General features: G+C 49.2%; 3 protein-coding genes across 3 annotated transcripts; 1 reads left to right on the top strand and 2 right to left on the bottom strand.

Annotated features, from left to right (window-relative positions):
* The first annotated feature begins 840 nt into the window (after positions 1–840).
* On the top strand, positions 841–4334 carry LOC101766394 (GDSL esterase/lipase At2g42990). Its single transcript, XM_004951565.2, has 3 exons — positions 841–1438; positions 3375–3867; positions 3956–4334. The coding sequence occupies exons 1-3, from the start codon at positions 1034–1036 to the stop codon at positions 4150–4152; spliced, it is 1095 nt and encodes a 364-aa protein (XP_004951622.1). The 5' UTR covers positions 841–1033; the 3' UTR covers positions 4153–4334.
* A 5268-nt stretch (positions 4335–9602) lies between these two features.
* On the bottom strand, positions 9603–13451 carry LOC101765986 (filaggrin-2). Its single transcript, XM_012843332.3, has 2 exons — positions 12853–13451; positions 9603–11046 (listed from the first exon to the last, which is right to left on the bottom strand). The coding sequence occupies exons 1-2, from the start codon at positions 12859–12861 to the stop codon at positions 9823–9825; spliced, it is 1233 nt and encodes a 410-aa protein (XP_012698786.2). The 5' UTR covers positions 12862–13451; the 3' UTR covers positions 9603–9822.
* Positions 13452–18249: 4798 nt separating this feature from the next.
* LOC101765573 (ethylene-responsive transcription factor 3-like) lies at positions 18250–19570 on the bottom strand. Its single transcript, XM_004951564.3, has one exon. The coding sequence runs from the start codon at positions 19331–19333 to the stop codon at positions 18734–18736; it is 600 nt and encodes a 199-aa protein (XP_004951621.1). The 5' UTR covers positions 19334–19570; the 3' UTR covers positions 18250–18733.
* Positions 19571–19965: the final 395 nt, after the last annotated feature.

The following is a 19965-nucleotide window of genomic DNA, read 5'->3' as shown; positions in this document are numbered from 1 at the left end:
CAAGGGTGCAATCCTTCATGCATTGAAGTCACATCTATTGCCCCTCCGCACTTCTAGCACCATGTGTGTAAGGGCAGATCTAGCTCAAAAAACGAGTAGCAGCCTACAAGTATATGAGCCCTAGAAATTTCAATGAACAATGTGTTTATGTCCATTGAAAATAGAAAATTGAGTGACGACCGTGCCATAGCTCGGCTCAATGTCAGTCCACCCCCGCGTGCGCGCGCGCCCTGTTCTAGCACCATATTGGTAAGAGTGTGCACTTTATCGGCATGAAATGTGCATTGTCCTTATGTTGTGTGCCATATAAGGACTGATTTTTCATCATTTTTACCAAAACCTTAGATGTACCCAGAAAATTTTTATGGGATTGGACATTATGCTAGTGATCCCCTAGATTCGTGATGAGCCGTGCAATGTCTCAAGAGGTCCCACAGGGAACTTTAGATCCACTTGTTCAAAATTGCAACACATAACCTCTTCGTAAGATTGTATTCCTAGAGCATTCCTTACTTCCAAACACTAATGTAACCTTATATTCATGCGTTCTCATCCCAAGGACCGCGGCGACCCCACATTCGCATTTTTCGGGCATTTTTCACTGACTTGTTAGCAATTCGGGACAAAGACGTCAATGCCATCAGCATTTTTCATGAAAGAAGGAAAAGACAAACGTGTGAGTGGTGCAGAGCTGCAGATGCAACAAAATTCCCTCGACTGGCGTGCTCTCAGGATGCAAGCAAAATTCAGCTTCGAGCCTTGCGGCTCTGGCGCTCTGCAAGCCAAGAGCGAGCGACAACTCGACGCAACAGACACCACGCTTGTGAGCTCTAGCTCTGACCCCAGCTCAGCGGTGTTTGGTGTTGTAGCTGCTGGCCCTGTTGCCACAGTTCCCTTCCCAGCTTCCCGCCACCTCACCAGCTCACCTCCATTTATTGTGGCGAGAAACCAGCCGCGCACTCCTCAGTCTCAGCCAACACTACTCGCTAGCAGCTCGCTCGCCGTCACTCGCATCGATCACCCTCCGCCATTTATGGCGCCACCCCGCCGTCCCGGGGCCGGAGCGGCGCTGCTGCTGCAGCAGCAGCTGGTGGCGGCGGCGGTGCTGCTGCTGACGACAACGGTGGCGGCGTCTCCGCGTGTGCCGGCGGTGATCGTGTTCGGGGACTCGACGGTGGACACGGGCAACAACAACGTGATTCCGACGCCGCTTCGCGCCGACTTCCCGCCCTACGGCCGCGACATGCCGGGGGGGCCGCGCGCGACGGGGCGGTTCGGCAACGGGCGGCTGCCGCCGGACCTCATCTCGGAGGCGCTGGGCCTGCCGCCGCTTGTGCCGGCGTACCTCGACCCGGCCTACGGTATCGATGACTTCGCCCGCGGCGTGTGCTTCGCGTCCGCCGGCACCGGCATCGACAACGCCACCGCCAGCGTACTGGTATGTTTTTCTTTGTGCCGTGTTAGTTTCTCCGCCACACATGTGAGTCTCTCCGCGGAAGCAGAATTTAGGGTGTGTTTGCTTGTTCCGTGACTTTCGAAAAGTCACTGTGAGCTGTGGACTGTAGAAAAGCAGCTGTGGAAAAAAGCAGAAGTCTGATTGCTTAGAGCAGCTGTGGTTTCTGAATAAACTGTTGAGTGGACACTACATGTAATCCACAGTCCACCCCACTCCACTCTCTCCCTCTCTCACTGACGAGCGGGTCCCGCTCATCAGCCCCTTCTTCTTCCTCCCCAACCACTCCCTGGAAGCATCACTAACAAAATGGGCCCAAGGTCCACTTGACGCCGCCGGTCTTTGAGGTGAGGTCTCCGATGAGGGGGTTTATGTCTACGCGACCAATACGGTGAGGTGCATCCATGTGCCTAGTCGCTAGGGTCGGACGACGACCGGAGCATGGCCGGTGACGAGCGGCGACGGGTGGTTCACGGCGGCGGCGACATTTGGCCGGATTTCCGACGACTACACCGGTGGTAGCACGGAAACGAATGCGGGAGCATCAGGGCATCACCTTGAGTCAATTTGTGTCATCCCTTGGAGAAGAGGTGGCCGGGATGGTAGAACTCCACGGCGAGGTCGAGTCGGGGCGGCGTGGAACTGGCGGGCGGGGAACTTCGATTTTCCGGTGGTTCAGTCGCGGCGGGTGGGGCGGGCGGCGGGCTGCTAGGGGCGCCGGGAGGAGGCGGACGGGGACTGTGCGGGGGAGGAGGCGGACGGAGGATTGCGCGTGCGGGAGAAATAAAATAGGGAGGAAACGAACCGGTACTTTCATAACCAGTGGCAGGTGGGTAATTTTTTATCCCAAAAGCACTTAAAAGCAGGGAGAAGGTGCTTTTTTGATTTTGTACTAGAGTAAAAGCAACTTTTAGGTAAAAACACATATGGCTTTTAAGTCTTTTGGTTGGCTTTTGACTTTTGCAAAAGTAAAAGTAGGTTGGAAAACCCAACAAAAACACTCACGGCTCACTCACGTTCCGAAGCAGAAGTGTCGTACGCGCGTACACCGTCTGCAAAAAGAGACGGTAGGAATGTGTGTTACTGTTCATAAACACCCATATAGAAAAGAGTCACCTCGTTAAACCTCGTAAACTTGAGGTTTCAAAGGGGGAGACGCGAGACGTTGTCTGTTCCAATAGTGTAGCGAAGAAAGGGATCAGAAACCCAGAACCCAGATTGGCTAGGCCATCGCACGTATGGTATGGTGCTCGCCAACTCCACGAATTCAGTGCGTGTCCTTGTCTTCTCGTAATCCAGACGGCGGCGTGTCCCAGGGTCAACACATTGAATTCGCTCCAGCTTTGCGCCGTTTTTTCTGCCCAGATGAGATGGATCGCATCTAGGCTGCCCATGATCACAGGACGAACGGGCACTCCCAGTATGATTCTCTGCTACAGCTCTGTACATGAACCCTGGTCGTCCCTGGCTGGTCAGTAGTACGTGACCTCGCGTGCGACGGCCGGGACCTTGCGCGCGGCAGCCAGCGGGATGTGCAGTTCCGGCGGTCGCACCCACCGCATGGCCGGTCGATGGGGTCTTGAGCAAGGGCACTTCACTGACATGAATGCGAGCTCTCTTTTTAGAGAATTATTCTCTGCTTCACCTTGCAACCACTTGCGCCGGCCGGCATTTAGTACGCTGACTGTTTTCAGTGATCGATCAGTTCTAGAATGTTTCGCTGAGAATGTACCATGCATGCATTTGGGCACTGACACTCCTCACCTACTAACAAGCGCCGCCGGGCACTGTTCGTGGACCTCAGAATTACAGAATCTGCTGTACAATTTTTTTAAAAAAAATGTTTTGAGTCCTTATGCATCTTTCTACCCCGAAATGGGATCAAACTCGTGCACTGCGCTGACGAACGCCGTCCCACTAGTCAGTGATCCCGCTGTGGAAGGAGGTGGAGTACTACGCCGAGTACCAGCGCCGCCTCCGCGCGCGCCTCGGCCGGTCCCGCGCCGCCGCCGTCATCCGCGACGCGCTCCACGTGGTGAGCATCGGCACCAACGACTTCCTCGAGAACTACTTCCTGCTCGCGACGGGCCGGTTCGCGCAGTTCACGGTGGACGAGTTCGAGGACTTCCTCGTCGCCGGCGCGCGGGAGTTCCTGGCCCGGATCCACCGCCTCGGCGCGCGGCGGGTCACCTTCGCGGGCCTCGCCGCCATCGGGTGCCTGCCGCTCGAGCGCACCACCAACGCGCTCCGCGGCGGCGGGTGCGTCGAGGAGTACAACGAGGTGGCCAGGAGGTACAACGCCAAGCTCCAGGACATGGTGCGCGGGCTCAGGGCCGAGTTCCCCAAGCTCAAGCTCGCGTACATCTCCGTCTACGAGAGCTTCCTCAACCTCATCACCGACCCGGCAAAGTTCGGTGAGCACCAAACTGATTGCTAACAGCTCGATCGTAAGATCGGGCAAATCCATGTGCTGATCGACGATTATTGTGCGTGTCATGGCAGGGCTGGAGAACGTGGAGGAGGGGTGCTGCGCGACGGGCAAGTTCGAGATGGGGTTCATGTGCAACGACGACGCGCCGCTCACCTGCGACGACGCCGACAAGTTCCTCTTCTGGGACGCGTTCCACCCCACGGAGAAGGTGAACCGCCTCATGGCAAACCACACGCTAGAAGTCTGCTACCAAGAGGGCGTCCTGTGATGTCTGGACACATGAGCAATTAACGTACGGCCCCTTCGATTCACACAGGAAAACAAGTTGAGTATAATCTAATCACCAAGGATTTGTAATTCACAGTAATAGATGAAAGAATTACGGGGACAATATTCTTCGATTGCCTGAAAGAAAAAAAATACTCCTAATACTTGTCACTGTTGACTTTTCCTCGTGATGTTTGAGCATTTATTTTATTCAAAAATTTATTACAAATATATAAAAAGATAAGTCACGCTTAAAATACCTTTGAAGATAAAGTAAATCACATACAAAATAAATAATACTTCATAATTATTTTGAATAAGATAAATGGTCAAACGTGGTAACTAAAAGTCGGCAGTGACAAATATATTGATACTGATGCGGTAGTTTTTTAATGCGGCGCTTTGATCAATATGCGGCTTTCATTGTCAGTTTGTAATATAACCCATTGGTGAAAGGTTATTTTGGACCCGAAATTTTGTATCTGTTTGCAGAAACATCCCCCTTTCCTATCTTATCTGCATCCTCTTTCCCTCTTCTCTCCACCGGTCTCCTCTCCCTCCCTTCTCTCTTATCTACATCCCATCCCCTCCTCTCTCCGCCAGCCTCTCCCTCTCCACTTCCTCTCGAGGTTCTCCCGCTCCCCTTCCCCCTCCGCTGGAGATGTAAGGAGTAGCAGCGGGACACAAGGCGAGGTGCAGCGGCAAGGGGTGCCGTTTTGGGCAAAGGCAGCACTATCTTGGGCGAAAGTAAGGCTCCGGTTGCACAGATGGGGTGGACGCAACAGGGCTACAACGGCACGTGACTGGGATCTAGTGGCGTGCGCGGTGCGCCCAGGTGGCGACAGATACTAGTGGGCACGGCACCTTGGTGGGGCAGGGTGTCCATATCTGGGAGCCCCTCATCTTTCCCTCGCTCCCTCTCTCTGGTTCTGGCGGCAGTGAGGCTACGATGACAATTTTTTTTTTGTTTTTAGTAAGCTTTCATCGCCGGTTGGATGTCCGGTGGTAATGAAGCTTCTTATCACCTCCACATTAAATCCGAAACCCCTCCCCCCCCACACACACACGCACGCACACGCACGCACGCAAAGGGTGGTCACGGGTTAGTTAGGTCATCCGCAACAGTCCTAGCTAATTGCTAGCTAGGAGCCATCCAACTCAGCACTAAATAGCTAGCAGTCCATGCAACTATCTATATAGTGCTAGCTATTTGTTATTTTTAGTACTTTCATGCACAGAGAGAGAACGGATGTGCAGTGAAACTGGTAGCAACCATGAAAATATGGACAAGCTTTTGAACACAGCAATAAAATAAAATGTCCATATGTTACTACATGATGAACTGATAAACATGACTCAAGCCATTTCATTACATGACCAACTAAAGATAAGCAACCAGGACAACCAAAGGTTTTAAACATGGAAATAAATAGAATGTCCATACGTTACTACATAATGCACTAATTGATAACAGTGACTCTAGCCATACGTTATTACATAATGCACTGATTGATAACAGTGACTCTAGCCATACGTTACTACATAATGTCTGTATAGAGGTCATGTGAAGCTACCGCTTTAAGGATCATGGTTGGGAATCCATAGCGACCAGTGGTATATTGCCCCTTTCATGCTGTTGGACAATTTTCCCATCGCCAATGCATGCAGTCAATACTACCCAACATTCCAGGGAATCCATGAGACTCTCCAACTTGGAGCAGACGCTCCATGTCTTCAGCTGTAGGACGTCGAAGGTACTTGGAGCTGAAAACTTCAACCACCCCTTGCACAATTTTTTCCAAGCACTCAAGGGCAGTGCTCTCTGCAACCTTTAAGTACTCATCAAGCATGTCAGCTGCAGTCCCATATGCAAGCATACGGATTGTTGCTGTGCACTTTTGCAGTGGTGAAAGCCCCAGGTGATTAGTACAGTCTACCCTTTGAGTGAAATAGGGAGACCAACTGCCCAGGGCATCCACAATGCGTAGAAAAACATGCCTTCTCATCCAAAATCTTCTACGAAACATTGCATCAGAATATAGAGGCTCTTCTGCAAAGTAATCAGCCACAAGTCGTTGATGAGCACCTTCATGATCCCTGTTGATGTACTTTCTGGTTCGACGCCTAGATGAACTACCCACCATCTTTGCCTTAATCTTCGTAAAAATCCGGCTAGCAAGAGAGTCGAGGGCTTGTTGCTCAGCTGAGAACTCTTCTAAGGGGTCTACAGAATCATCGGATTGATCCGACATGTTTGGAGACAAGTTTAGAAAGGGGTATAGAGGTTGGAGAGTTTGGGCTACTGTGCATATATGCAGCCATACTGGTCATGTATATATACACGCACAAAGGACAAATGTGTTTTGACTACTACACCAAACTGGTCATGTAATTAGTGGTACTGCATGATAATTCACAAAGCATTGGTAATAGATGTTGACTGACTAAATTTAGTGGTACTGCATGATAATTAGCAATGCATTTATACATGTTGACTGGTGTAAAAAAAATAGCAGTAAACAAAGTACCTTAGTTACTGTTACCGGCCAATTTCTCCCTTAGCATCTTCAGGGCAAGGACATGCTCAGCTCTAATATCCTCTGTCATCTCCCTAGTGTCCATACACAAGAGTTTTTTATACGATTCCAATAAAGTGGCCTCCTTGTTAAGCCTTGCTGTCTGAAACTTCTTTTCAGAAATGCGTTCTTGTGCCTCTATGAAATCTTCCTGTCGTTTTTTTGTTGCTGCTTGAATGTCAATGAATTTTTTCAAGTCTTTATCATAGGACGTTCCATCATCATCGCTGACTCTACCTTTACCATTGGGTTTTTTCTTAGCTTGTTGTGTCCCATAGGACGTTCCAATTCTCCTACAGCTTCTGGTGTCCTTGAGGTGCCAATTGCCTCATCTTCACCATCCAAACTCCTTTTATTTGGGTTTTCAAGTTCTTCCAAAACTGCATGCCACTTGGGTTCATCACGAAGAATCTTCCAGCAGTGCTCAATTGTGAATGGTCCTTCCTTATAGTCATCCAAATAAAACTGCTTAGCCATGTCTTTTAGTTGCTCATCTGAATATCCACTAAGATAAATTGAGGTAGCCTTCTTCCAACTTCCACAGAAAAATACCACCCATCTCTTAATTTTTGTCCAGCAATCTTTGAGATGTTTCACCTCTCTTTTTCGGTTTGTAGGTATAGTCTTATTGTAGTGTCCATGTACATCACCCCAATACTTCTCATTTTTCTTGCAATTCCCATTGATTGGGTCATTTGAGTGGATCAGCCATGCACTGACCTGAATTTAGGATGCATGATTAGTTGTAGGTTCATATATTTGTGTAGCTACAAAAAGAAAGTGAGTGATACAATTTTACTTACTAGCCTCACGTCCTCATCTGAATCAAATACAAGGTGCTTTGCAGTCCTGCCATCGTTTCCATCATCTAAGTTGATGATGGTTTTGCCTTTCGATCTCTTTTTAGAATTTTGGTTTCCTGAGTTATTTTTTGGTGGTGCTAATTGAGATTCCTTTCCCATAGGTGGCCATGGTGCCGAAACATGAGGAAAGAATGGTTGTCCAGATTGTAAAATGCTCATAAAACCACCAGGTGGATAGTAATCCATACCACTGAAAAATCAAGCAACCATATCGTTAGTTCTAATGAAACTAATATAGCTAGTGAACTAACTGTTTCTGAACATTACTTCTAATAAAACTAATATAGCTAGTGAACTAACTGTTTCTGAACATAATAAAATGACAACTAGTGCAACAAGAAAATTACATGGAAAAAAATAAAACTTACCAATTTGTGGATGTGGCTGCTGAAGATGTGGCTTGTGGCAAAGGTCCAGGCCACCATGCTACAGAGTCATGCCATTCGGCCATTAGTTTAGACAAACACTTTATCAAGAAATCAAGATAAACTTCCACTAAATATCTAAAAAATCAATAAGTAGCAGGAGTGACTTCATTGATTTTTTTTTTCTAGCTTACTGCTATGCATCTAGCTAAATATAGAAACCAAGAGCGAACTCGATTACCTGATGGACCTCCTATATTTGGAATAGAAGAACCACCACCAAGAAGTGCAGGATCATGCGTAGCCACTTGAATAGCAGAAGCAGAGGTGGATCCCGCGGATCCCATCTGAGCAGATCCAGTCTGGTGTGGTGGCAGGGCCATCTCTCGCTTCCGGCGGCTCATCACCAGCAGCGACAAGGATCTCGCGGGCCGGAACTGAATCGAAAGAGTCAAGCACAGGAGCTGGATCGTGGAATAAGATAGATGGGAAGATACGACGGAAAAGAAGAGGAACAGACCTTGCTTTTGACGCCTCCAGAACTAAATCGGAAGAGCAAGGGCGGGAGAAGGTGGATTGTGGAGGGATTTTTGCGCGCCGTGGACGGATTTTCGCGCGCAGTGACGTGGGAGAGAAAATGGATTCGCGCGCAGCGGATCTGAAAACGCTAGAAGAATAGCTAGCAGATGGCGATGAAGCTGGCGATTTGGCGCATCGTCGCGCGTGCGAGCTGGGCGACGAGCAAGTCGCCGGCTCGAATATTTTTGCATCTTCTCTTTCCTCCACATAGGATACATGCTGAGCTGTACACTCAAATAGCTAGCTGACTCAGCACCATTGCGGACACCCTTAGAGGGCAGCAAGGGGAGATGGTACGAGGAAGGAGGATGGTGCTCACAATAGTGGTGCGGTGCGCAAACGCCGGCGACGAGTGTGATTGATGGTTTGGTGGCGCTGCTGGGGTCAATGGTGCAAGACCAGCGGTGGTTAGCGCGTTCGTGGCGATCCATAAAGGTTGGGTACACCGTACACGTGAGTGTTGTCCTAGGTACCTTTTTGTGTTGAATACACATGAGTGTCATCCTAGATGCTATTTTTTTTGTGTTGTGTACACATGAGTAAATACACAAATGTACATATGTACCATCTACCAAACAGATCCGGAGCTCAAGGTGTCAAGTGTTCTCCAAATGGTAGATACCTACCTAGAAGCTCACTAGTTCAAGTTTTCAAATGGTAATTTTGAAGATGCCACAAGGGAAATACAAGTGTTGAATAAGGGGTTATGGTGCATCAAATCGAAGCCCCATTAATTTTAACAACTGAAGACCGGAGGAGGAAAGAAACATGCGTCAAAGAACTGGAGTTAATACTCTATTTTGATACGAGTTGGGGGGCAAAAACAAAATTGCCAAATAGCTGTTCCTTTTATATTTAAAAAAAATACCAAGCGGTGGGCCGTGCGTTCATTGGTAGTAGACAACTTTTTGCTGGGAGAAGGGTGTTTGATGGACTCAATGGGCCAAATTTTGGGTTAATGGGCCTCATTGAACTTCCAAGCGATAACTTAGTTGTTCAGTCATCATTTTCTATTTCCATCATCTCTACATGCTTCAACTGTGCAATGAAAAGTACCAAGTCAATAAGGAGCACGTGACATGATTTTCATATGCTTTGACTAATGCCGGGAGTTATACATGCATATACAGTATATAGAAGTAATAATGAACAAAAGAACGAACAAATCTTTTCAAGAAATGCTAGCATAGTACAGTCCCTGCCGAAGAACACGTATACGATTGTGTGGTAATTGTCGTTGGATTATACCACTACTAGTAATTACCGACATGCGGCCTCACTCACTCTCTCACTCACACTCTCGGACCCTTGGGAACAGGCACCTGTACATCTTGGACATGAAGGACCTCTTGGTCTTGGGCTTCCTCTTCCCGTACCGCCGCGCCCCTGCCGCCGCCGCCGCCGCGGCGTGATCGTGAGGCATCATCTGCTGCGGCGCCGGCACCGGCGGCGCGGGGGCCGTCCTGGCCTCCTCCCGGTGCCGCTTCACCTTCTCGAACTGCACGGTGAACCCTTGCGCCGCCGCCGCCGCGTTCTGCTCGTCCCACACGCCGAACCGCGGAACCGCCGACGGCTTGGGCCGCCGCGGCGGCGGGGGCGGCTGGTGCCGCGGCGGCGACGGCGACGGCGAGGCTGCCGCCGCCCTCGGCGCGCCGTGGTGGTGGTGGTGGTGCTGCTGCTGGTGGGCGTGCGCGTGCGCGGCGCCGTGGCCGTGGCCGTGGCCGGCGGCTTGCGGCTGCGACGCCGGGTAGCTGTTGTTGGTGGTGTTGCTGCTGTACCGGGGCTGGTACGGCCTGGGCGGCGAGAACTTGCTGCCGCGGCTGCTGGTCTCGGACGCCGCGCTGCTGCCGTTGCTCCCGGTCCGGCGGTGGTGGTAACCGTGGCCGCCGGGGTGCTGGTGCTGCTGCTGGTGGTTCTGCGGCCGGTGGTGCGGCTGCGGCGGCGCGTGGCCGTGGCCGTGGGAGCTCGGCGGCCGGGACGGGACGTTCCTGCTGCTGATGTTCTCGTAGTGCTCGTACGGGTCAAAGTCGTAGCCGGCCGGTGGGTGGCCATGGCCGTGGGAGCTCGGCGGCCGGGACGGCACGTTCCGGCTGCTGAGGTTGTCGTAGTGCTCGTACGGGTCGTATCCGCCGCCGCCGCCGGGCGCCTTGGGACCGCCGTGCGAGCTCGGCGGGCGCGAGGGCACCTTCCTGCTGATGCTCTCGTAGTGCTCGTACGGGTCGTAGTCGTATCCGCCGGCGGGCGCCTTGGGAGCGGGCGCCGGCGCGTGGCTGCCGTGCGAGCTCGGCGGGCGCGAGGGCACCTTCCTGCTGAGGTTCTCGTAGTGCTCGTACGGGTCGAAGTCGTAGCCGCCGCCGCCGCCGCCGCCGTTGCCGCTGGTTGGCGGCTTGGGGGGAGCGGTCGTCGCCGGCGCCGGCGCGGGCTTGTTGTCGCGCACCTTCTCGAAGAAGACGGTGTAGCCGATGTTCTCGGCGTCCCAGGAGCCGAACTTGGGCACGACGGCGTTCCCGGCCTGCAAAGTCAACGCGCACGGATCTCGATGAGCAATTGCGACCCCCGGTAACGAGTCTGGTCTGCGGGTGTACGTTAACCAAGCCATTAGACATTTGCATTTCAACATTTTTGAAATACAAGGAATTTGCGTTTTTTTTTAGAAACAGAAAAAAGTCAGGCAATGTGAAAAAAAAAATAGACACTGTACTTAGGAGTAGGTCGCAACCAAACTGAATAGAATTGCCTTTGACACAAAGAAAGACAGAGCACATGACAGCCGAACGAACACCAGTACGAAGCAAAGGCAGGCAGTTCCCAGCTAACACCGACCAATAATTGTACACGCGTTGCGTGACGGCGTCATTGTCGCAGAAGGAATGAAACAGCTGATCTCCGATCCGTTTCCCGCGCAAAATTTCAGCCTGCCTGCGCGTTGCAAATCGCTTTGCCGAAACTTTAAGGCTCGACCAAGCTTTGCATTGTCCGGATGCACCGGCGCGATCGCCTCGGTCGTGCCATGCCCATATCGAGTCGCCGTGTCCGGGATGTACCGAAGGGCACATGGGGGCGGCCCGTGAGGACGCGACCCGGCGACGGCGAGTCGTCCGAGCACGGGTCCGCGGCCGCGCCATGCCATGTGCGTGCGGACGGCGCGGCGGAAAGGAGAAGATATCGTCGGGTGCGGGTGCGGCTGCGGCGCGCCCCATGTTCAAATAGCGATAATGGTGTTCAGACCCGTGAACTTTACCCCTGTCTGACTACCCAAGCCAGCGAGCAGCGGCCGCCACCAAACTCCCAGCGCATGGGATGCATGCACCTTGACAGCTCGCTGCTGCCTAATTCTGGATTTAGGGGGTGTTTGATCCCCGGGCTAAACTTTAGCCCCTATCACAAGGAGTATTAAACATAGGCTAATTACAAAACCAATTTCACAACTCCTAGGCTAAATCGCGAGACGAATCTATTAAGCCTAATTAGTCTATGATTTGACAATATGGTGCTACAGTAAACATTCGCTAACGATGGATTAATTAGGTTTAATAGATTCGTCTCGCGATTTAGCCTAGGGGTTCTGCAATTAGTTTTGTAATTAGCTCATGTTTAATCCTTCTAATTAGCATCCGAATATCCGATGTGACACGGACTAAACTTTAGCTCCAAGATCCAAACACCCCCTTAGTAGTACGGAGTACTCCCTCCGTTCCAAATTGTAGGTCGTTTTAACTTTTCTAGGTTCATGAATATTATTATGCATGTATACATACACTATATCTAGATGCGTAATAATATCTATGAACCTAGATAAATCAAAATGACCTACAATTTGAAACGGATGAAACGGAGGAAGAATATCACTATATTGTGCTCGTTGTTACCTCTTTCTTAATTCTTAAATAAATAAATAAATAAAAATCTGAATTGAGCTAGCTATAATGTTAGGCACCGCCGCGGTTGGGGAAAGGTGGCGCTCATCAACATGGGCACGCACATGGGGGCAGGGGAAGGAGCCATGGTCCCAAATCCACAAAATCGATAACAGAAAAGCAATGTGATGCATGAAACATCACATGAATCTTGTTCTCTCTCTCTCTTTTTTTATCTTATTCTTTTTTTAAAAAAAACATCGTATGGAGGCACGATGATGCAGGTATGGCGATGTTGGCTCGCGCACGCGCAGCCCCTGCGCGCAATGGCAATGGCACCATTTCGGACGGGGAAGCGGCGAAGCGCAAGCAAAGCCGCCACGCAATCGGACAGCGCGATCGAATGCAAACGTGATTAAGCGCGGACGAGGATGTAATAATCATGTAATAGTAGCACTTACAGCAGCCATGGTGATGATTGTGCGCGCCTGGAGAAGGGTTGGTCAGAGAGCTGTGACGGATCGGAGACGGACGAGGCCGCCCGGCCGGCCGGCCCTGCTGCTTGTTCTTGCTCCTGCTCCTCCTCCTTCCCCTCCCTTGTCCCTCTCCCTTTCCCCTCTCTCTCTCTCTCTCTCTCAAGAGGAGAGGAAGGAGAGAGAACGCGGCAGCAGGGACGGGAGGAAGGAGAAGGCAGCAGAATGGTGTCGGGGGCAGGGCAGGGGTCGGAGCTTGACGAGGAGACGGCTTTATGGTTGGGCTTAGCTCAGCGGCCAGCCAGACATTCTAATTAGAGGGGGTCGCCAGAGCTCCACGACGGCCAGGCCACCCAGCTGTACGTGTGCAACGGCGGTAGCTCGGCTGCACCCAGGTGACTTGTGTGCGCAGGGGGGGGGGGGGGGGGGGGGGGGGGCAGCGGCGACGCGGCGGACGAGGGAGGAGACAGACAGCTCAGGCCAGGCCTTAACCTCCTCCGATCCGATCCTCGCCCCCGCCTACCTAACCTACCGAGGAGAGGACTGGAGGAGGACGGTGGTTGGTCGCTGGCAGCTGCCTCGTCGTATCCCCCCGCTTTCATTTGCTCGTGGCAGCTGGCGTTGCCCTCCGCGTTTGACCTGCTGCTCCCTCACCGTCGTTAGCTAGCGTAATCCGCGTTGGATCTCCGCTAAATTAACCCACGCGCATCACAGCCGGGATCGTTGCTGTATTGACGGCCAAGATTTGCTTAATAGTACCACTGCTGTTGGACACTGTACGATTAAACTCCCAAATTGTCAACTCCAATTGAATCCATTTGCTTTTCCGGGTGTTTCCCGTCGAATTTCTTTGGGGCTGTGTAATTAGCGGCTACCCAGCCGATCCCTAACCAAAATGTGCATACTCTTTCCCTCCATCTCCTTAACCGTGATCGCCTCAACCTCATTTGTTTTCGTCTTTCAATTGAATCAAAAAAAAAATGTTAGCACTTGGTAGCACGACGAGGGGGCCGTCGGCTGAGTTAGCAATCTCGATATCATTCTACCCGGAGTACGATACCTTGAGTAACCAGCACACACCAAATGCAATCAAATCAAGAACAAACGGTACCAGTATACTTGTACCAATGGAGTGTACAGTAAGCAACACCCACCAGGACCCCGTCTAGTTTCTGGCACCGCAAATTGCTCCAGCGCAGTGTGCAGAGCACAGACAGGCGCCTACCAGCTGGCTCACGCTCCATTGACAGCTGATGATGCACTAACCTCATCACAGCCACAGGCAGAAACCGTCCAAGTCAAGCGACCGCGGTTTCTTGAGGAGGATGCAGCATGATGTTAACAAAAACCCGCAATGGCCCCCCATCCATAACCTTCATTCCACCGAAAATGTCCGGTGGTATGCAGCCCAGAGGCGTCAATTGGCGCCATCCTTGTCAGCTGCATAGCGCACAGACAGAACTGGTTGATGCAGCCACCGGCACGGACCAAGGCACATGGGGGGAGAGACCCTTGCTTGCCTTCACCCGCCCTGCATGTTGATCAGCAGACACCGGGCCGCAAGATCTGGGGCAGCTGAAACAAAGGAGCAGAGCAAATAGATTAGTGGTTTAGCCAGTAACCTAATCACCAGATCATCAATGATTAATGGCAGCATCGGCGGAGCAGATGCCGAAATAAAATGAAGCAGATACTAACAAAGTTAGTTAACTATCCGCAAGTGTCCACATAATCATGGGGAAAAGCGGCCAAAATTTGCGGCATCTTTGGCAACTAGTCTAGCACCATACTCAGTAGCTTTAGGATGCCAGCAACAACATATAATGTGTTCTGAAATACTGTTAACATGACACACTATCATTCATCGGTCATGATATGGCCATGCATTTTCTAAAACTTTTCCCACAGATATATAAAGACACACTATACATGACAAAGAGAGAGCACAGCATGAAATGGTTATCAGGATGACCATTGGTGCTCTGAAAATTAACACTACAGTAAACCATAATAGACATTGCCAGTGCTGATTTGCTGAACCATAATCCCTAGGTACCTGATAAACAAGTGGGCAATCAAGTGGTCGGGTATAGTGGAACAAGTGCCATCAATTATGCAAATCAAATGAATGCTCCAATAGGTTTTAATGGGGGAAGGACTAAACTAGATGTCAGAGAGACTGCGACGAAAAATCCTGAGCCACCAAACAAAATCAGCTTATGAGGTACTAACGAAAAGCACGGATGAAACAAACAAAATGCTAGCAATCTATTGTAAAAAAAAAGGTTATGATGCAATCAAACAGGGAGAAATCTAGTGTAATACGTAAAAGCTCAGCTACGACCACCCTTGCGAAATCAGGTTTCATGACCATCTTGATCGACTATGGACTCACAAGTCACTGAGAAACAACCATCTGGATCAACTGTAGGAGCAAAATGCCAAATGCATCATAGAAAAGAGGGAGGTACAATTAAATAATGGATTGCAAGAATGATTACACCAAGCAAGAAATGAAACAAAATGAAAGAAAAGTTACTAGTCATTGTGTTAAAAAGTACATATTTATTTGGAAATATTAAATAAAAAGTATACAGACCTGATCAAAGTAACAAATTTTCAAATCAAATGTACAAATGGCCCTACCTTTTCATTAAATAAGTTACGATACAGAAATTCTTCAGCCCATCAATGGAAATGTGGTATTGCGGTATTGTGTGCATTGTGTTTGCACCTTACTCTGGATATAAACAAAGAGAAACTGCTTTTCAAGTGACAATATAGTTCATTGGATTACGACTCATTGAACAGGTGCTTCAGACAAAGTAGTTTCACTGTATCCTTGCACCTGTACTCCTTTCAAAGAATGACCCTTCAACCCCACCAGATTAGCTAAGACATTGAGATATACTGTCTGATTACATGAGGGCACCATGCCACCATCAGGGTGTGATCAGGACAGGGCTCCTAAAGTCGTTATCAAGTAGTATGCAAGCAGAAGCTGCTAGGGAAGTATGTCATAGTAATATTGAAGTTTCTCAAAAGAACAAAGTTTTTAGTACATCTACTTGACTAAGAGCAAAATGATTCAAAAATGGCATGAGCGAGAAAGAGAGGTGTGGTTCCACAAAGAGATGCTGCAACTTAGAAAGTCGATTTTCCCAACAGACCTGAATCTAGGTGTCAAATATAGTTATAACCATTGTCACCATCACTATCCAATAGCATAGCATGTCAGGAAACAACACCCTACTCCCCTCATCCTGAAATCTAACCAGGCAGCCTTTTCCATATTATCTATATGGTCCTCATATTCCACTTCTATTGAATACACTTCGCTCATCCCAGAGTCTACGGCCATCAACAAGTTAATAGTCATGTGTTGACAGACAAGAATATATAGCCATAGCATAATTCTTAGCAGCTACAGAAAAAGGCACCCCATGGGCTGTCGGGGTTGCTCAGTGTAATTAGATGATATTGCTATTTAAGTTACAGTGCAGTCTAGATCGTCCCTTTCCTTTCAGTCGCTTTACTTTAAAGCACCCACAACAAACTGGCCAGATGTATCTTAATTGATGGCTTGATGCTGCACTTCCACTTCCTGTTGTCAAGTTTCAAATCGTTCCCAGATTCAATGGATCTGTACTACATCATTGGCAGCACTTCTCCAGTACTCCCTTCGTTCCAAATTGTAGGTCGTTTTGGCTTTTCTAGGTTCATAGATATTATTATGCATCTAGATATACTAAGCCAAAACGACCTACAATTTGGAACGGAGGGAGTAATTCACAAAGCCGTTCCATCAAGCATCCACCTTTCTCCAAAGGTAGGTTTATTGTTGACTCACAGTATTTGTTGCTTGCTACAGCGAAACATGAAGAAACAAAGAACTCAAGGAAGTGCATCTCAGTGATTCTGTTTTGAAATATAAGCTATAAGGCTTCGTACATGAACATACAATCTTGCACTGATGTATCTCACACATATGATTTTGAAAGTGCTTATTCTTATCATTGGTTATCACTTGCAGTGCTTTAGCAGCTGGAATGGTGCAGCCCCTCTACCAAGAAATGTGTGATGATATTAGGATTTAGGATAGTGTTTTTCATGACAAATCTACTTGTCGCGCGTACGGCAGATGTATATATTTATAAAGATATTTTTGATCAAAGTGAAAATAGTTTGATTGCATGCATTCTAGATTTACACTTATTCTTGATTGCTTCAATGCACCATGCTAAGGTCCACTGGAGTGTAGGGTCAGAATAAGACAGTTTTGCCTACATATTTAGACACATTACAATAGTAACAGCCAGAGTATGCCTTCTAGGAGACACCTAAACAAAACACTGATAGGGTTAATAACAAAAGGGAGACAGTGCAGTGTTGTATTGCCCAGTATAAGTATTGACATCAGATGAAAATAATATTACTACCTATTGAATTTTAAAATGGTGTATCCATCAAGATTTAAGCCATACTTTCCATTAAAAAACAAAGTTTATCCAGAAGCGTTGTGCATAAAGAGTTCTTGCAAAAGTGATTTAGTCTTTGCAATTGTATCTATCACTCCAAGCAAATACACTAGTGTGACAATATAACCAACGCAATACTAATATATTATGCTCACAACATTTCTTTCCACTTCCTTATTGCCAAACGGTAAGAGATGAAACAGGATTACCGTTGCAACGCCATACTCCATGTACAAATGACATAAGAAATCTAAGCCTGAAACATAAGACATTTTGTTAAATTTGTTAGTACTCAGTACTCCTAAATAACAGAATATACTGACAACAAGAGAACAGTATATTCAAATACCTTCCACTTTTTATGCTATGCCTTCCAGCGTGATGCTATTAGCATTTCTTTGACAGTTGTAGTAGTTGATCTTGCAAGCAACTGAGCATCTTGATTGATGCTTTATATGAATGTGTCTGATGTTCCATAGGGCAGTAAAGCTGAGGTTACACCACCAAGCAGAATCTTCTATTCCCAGCATGCCTTTATGTTTTTGGCTAATGGTTGATGCGTAACCATATTCCAGAATTATTAATGCAAATGGTTTTGGTTCCAGTTTCCAACAGCCCCACTACCCATAGGTGAGGTCGCCACTTTAGTCTAAAAAATCAAATTTAGCCAATAAACTTACTTTCAAGGACCAAAACGAAGGCATCATCCTGAACAGAAAACACAACATTCTTCTATCACGTGAAACTACAAAAATGCAAAAAGAAAGTAATGGGAAATGAAATAATGGATCATTGTAAATGACAAGTTAATAGCAAAAGCATTAGGCATTTATGACCACAGAGTAAACAAATGGTTTTCAGAGGAAAACAAAGTAAATTTGTTCATGCTACTTGAAAATGTTGAAAGTAAGTCAATGCAGATCATGTTCATCTGGTCAACACAACTTTGATATCAACATCTGTAGCATTTAACAGCCATTTTACTACAAGCCATTTGGCCATGAAACATTTTTGAACTTCCTCAATTCGAAACAGATGATACTTCAAGTATAGCCATATAGGCCAAAAAAACAAGAAGGAAATGTAGCTAAAGATGAAAAAAAAAAGTTACTTTAGCTGTCTCTTTCCTCACAAGAGGAAGGAAGTAAAATGTTGCTATATTACAGCACAACTGCGGCGAGCTGCCGCCAGATTCAGCGATAATCCTCAATCGCCGGCAACAAGATGCAGATGCGCAGATCAGTGCATAGTAATCATCATCAGATCAGGTAAACAACAACAACAACAACGTCGTAGTGGAGGGAGTTCGTGTAGGCTACAAGAGAAGGGAAGAACCAAATATTTTTCTCCTTTTCCTCTTTCTCTAAGCAGCGGCTAACTTGAGCTTGACGTCACAGCCGCAGCGCCGTGAGCCTGATCTCGTCCTCCTCGTCGCCGTACCACCCAACGCCGGCTCCGCAGCCGGAGCCGGCGGGCAGGTTGAGGTCGAACGGTAGCGGGAGCCGGCAGGACGGCGAGGCGGCCGCGTCCGTGCAGTCGTCGTCGACGACCGAGGCCGAGGAGCCGCAGTCGCTGCGGCAGTCGTCGTCGGGGATCGGCGGCGGCGGGGGCCGCGGCGGGAGCACGGGCCGCTGGCGAGCGCCGTTGAAGGACTCTACGGTGGAGCTGAGGCTGCTGCAGGCCGGCATGGCGACCGGCGGCGTAGAGACACCCGGGGTGGTGTACGGCGTGTATGCGGCGGGCATGTGGTGGTGGTGGGCGGCGGCGGGGAGCGGGAAGTTGGTCTTGGCCTTGGGCCCGCGCAGCATCCGCGCGGCGGCGTCGTAGGCTCGGGCGGCGTCCTCGGCGGAGTCGAAGGTGCCGAGCCAGACGCGCGCCTTCTTCGCCGGGTCGCGGATCTCCGCGGCGTACCTGCCCCACGGCCGCTTCCGCACGCCGCGGAACCGCGACTCCACGTCGAAGTCCGCCGCCTCCGCGCCGCCGCGCCGCATGCCGCCGGACTCGCTGGTTCACGGCTCCAGGCCCGTGAGGGTAGAAACGGAATTGGGGTCGGAATCGGAGCTGGGGATTTGGGAATCGAGGGGGTGGAGGAGGAGGGGAAGAGGGAGGAAGGTGGGGAGGAGTTAATTGGAAGGCTTGCTTGTTTGCGCTGCCACCGCCCACGACGCCCACCCCACCCCCACCCGCTCGCCTCCCACCTCCACCACCACCATCCTCCCTGCCCGCCTTGCCTTTTTCTTCTCCCTATCTTCTCTTCTTTTTTTTTCCCTTTTCTTTTTCCCCTTGACCCTTCTTCTCTTTCCTTCCTCCTCCCTAGTCCATAGACATGGCTTTTTTACGATTTTAGGAGCAATTTGCCTTTTAGCTTTGCTTTATTTTTGTTTTGAAGCTTTCTTTGCCCGGTCGACGCCGCCGGTTTTCATCTGTTCCCACCCAAGCTCTAGCAAACGAGGAGAGTACGGCATCCGTCCCATCAACTACATTCTCGATGTCAAAATTGATCTACTTTCAGGAATTCGCATGTTAACTGGATTGGTGTGAAATTGACTTAAAATTAAATTTTCCTCTTGATGGAGTTTAAAATATTTTATAGTTAATTGTAGATCTTAATGCAGAGAAAAGA

Source organism: Setaria italica, chromosome I, assembly GCF_000263155.2.
Source record: "Setaria italica strain Yugu1 chromosome I, Setaria_italica_v2.0, whole genome shotgun sequence".
Classification (NCBI taxonomy): domain Eukaryota; kingdom Viridiplantae; phylum Streptophyta; class Magnoliopsida; order Poales; family Poaceae; genus Setaria; species Setaria italica.
The sequence above is the reverse complement of the archived record's forward strand: the minus strand, read 5'-3'. Positions and strand labels throughout refer to the sequence as shown.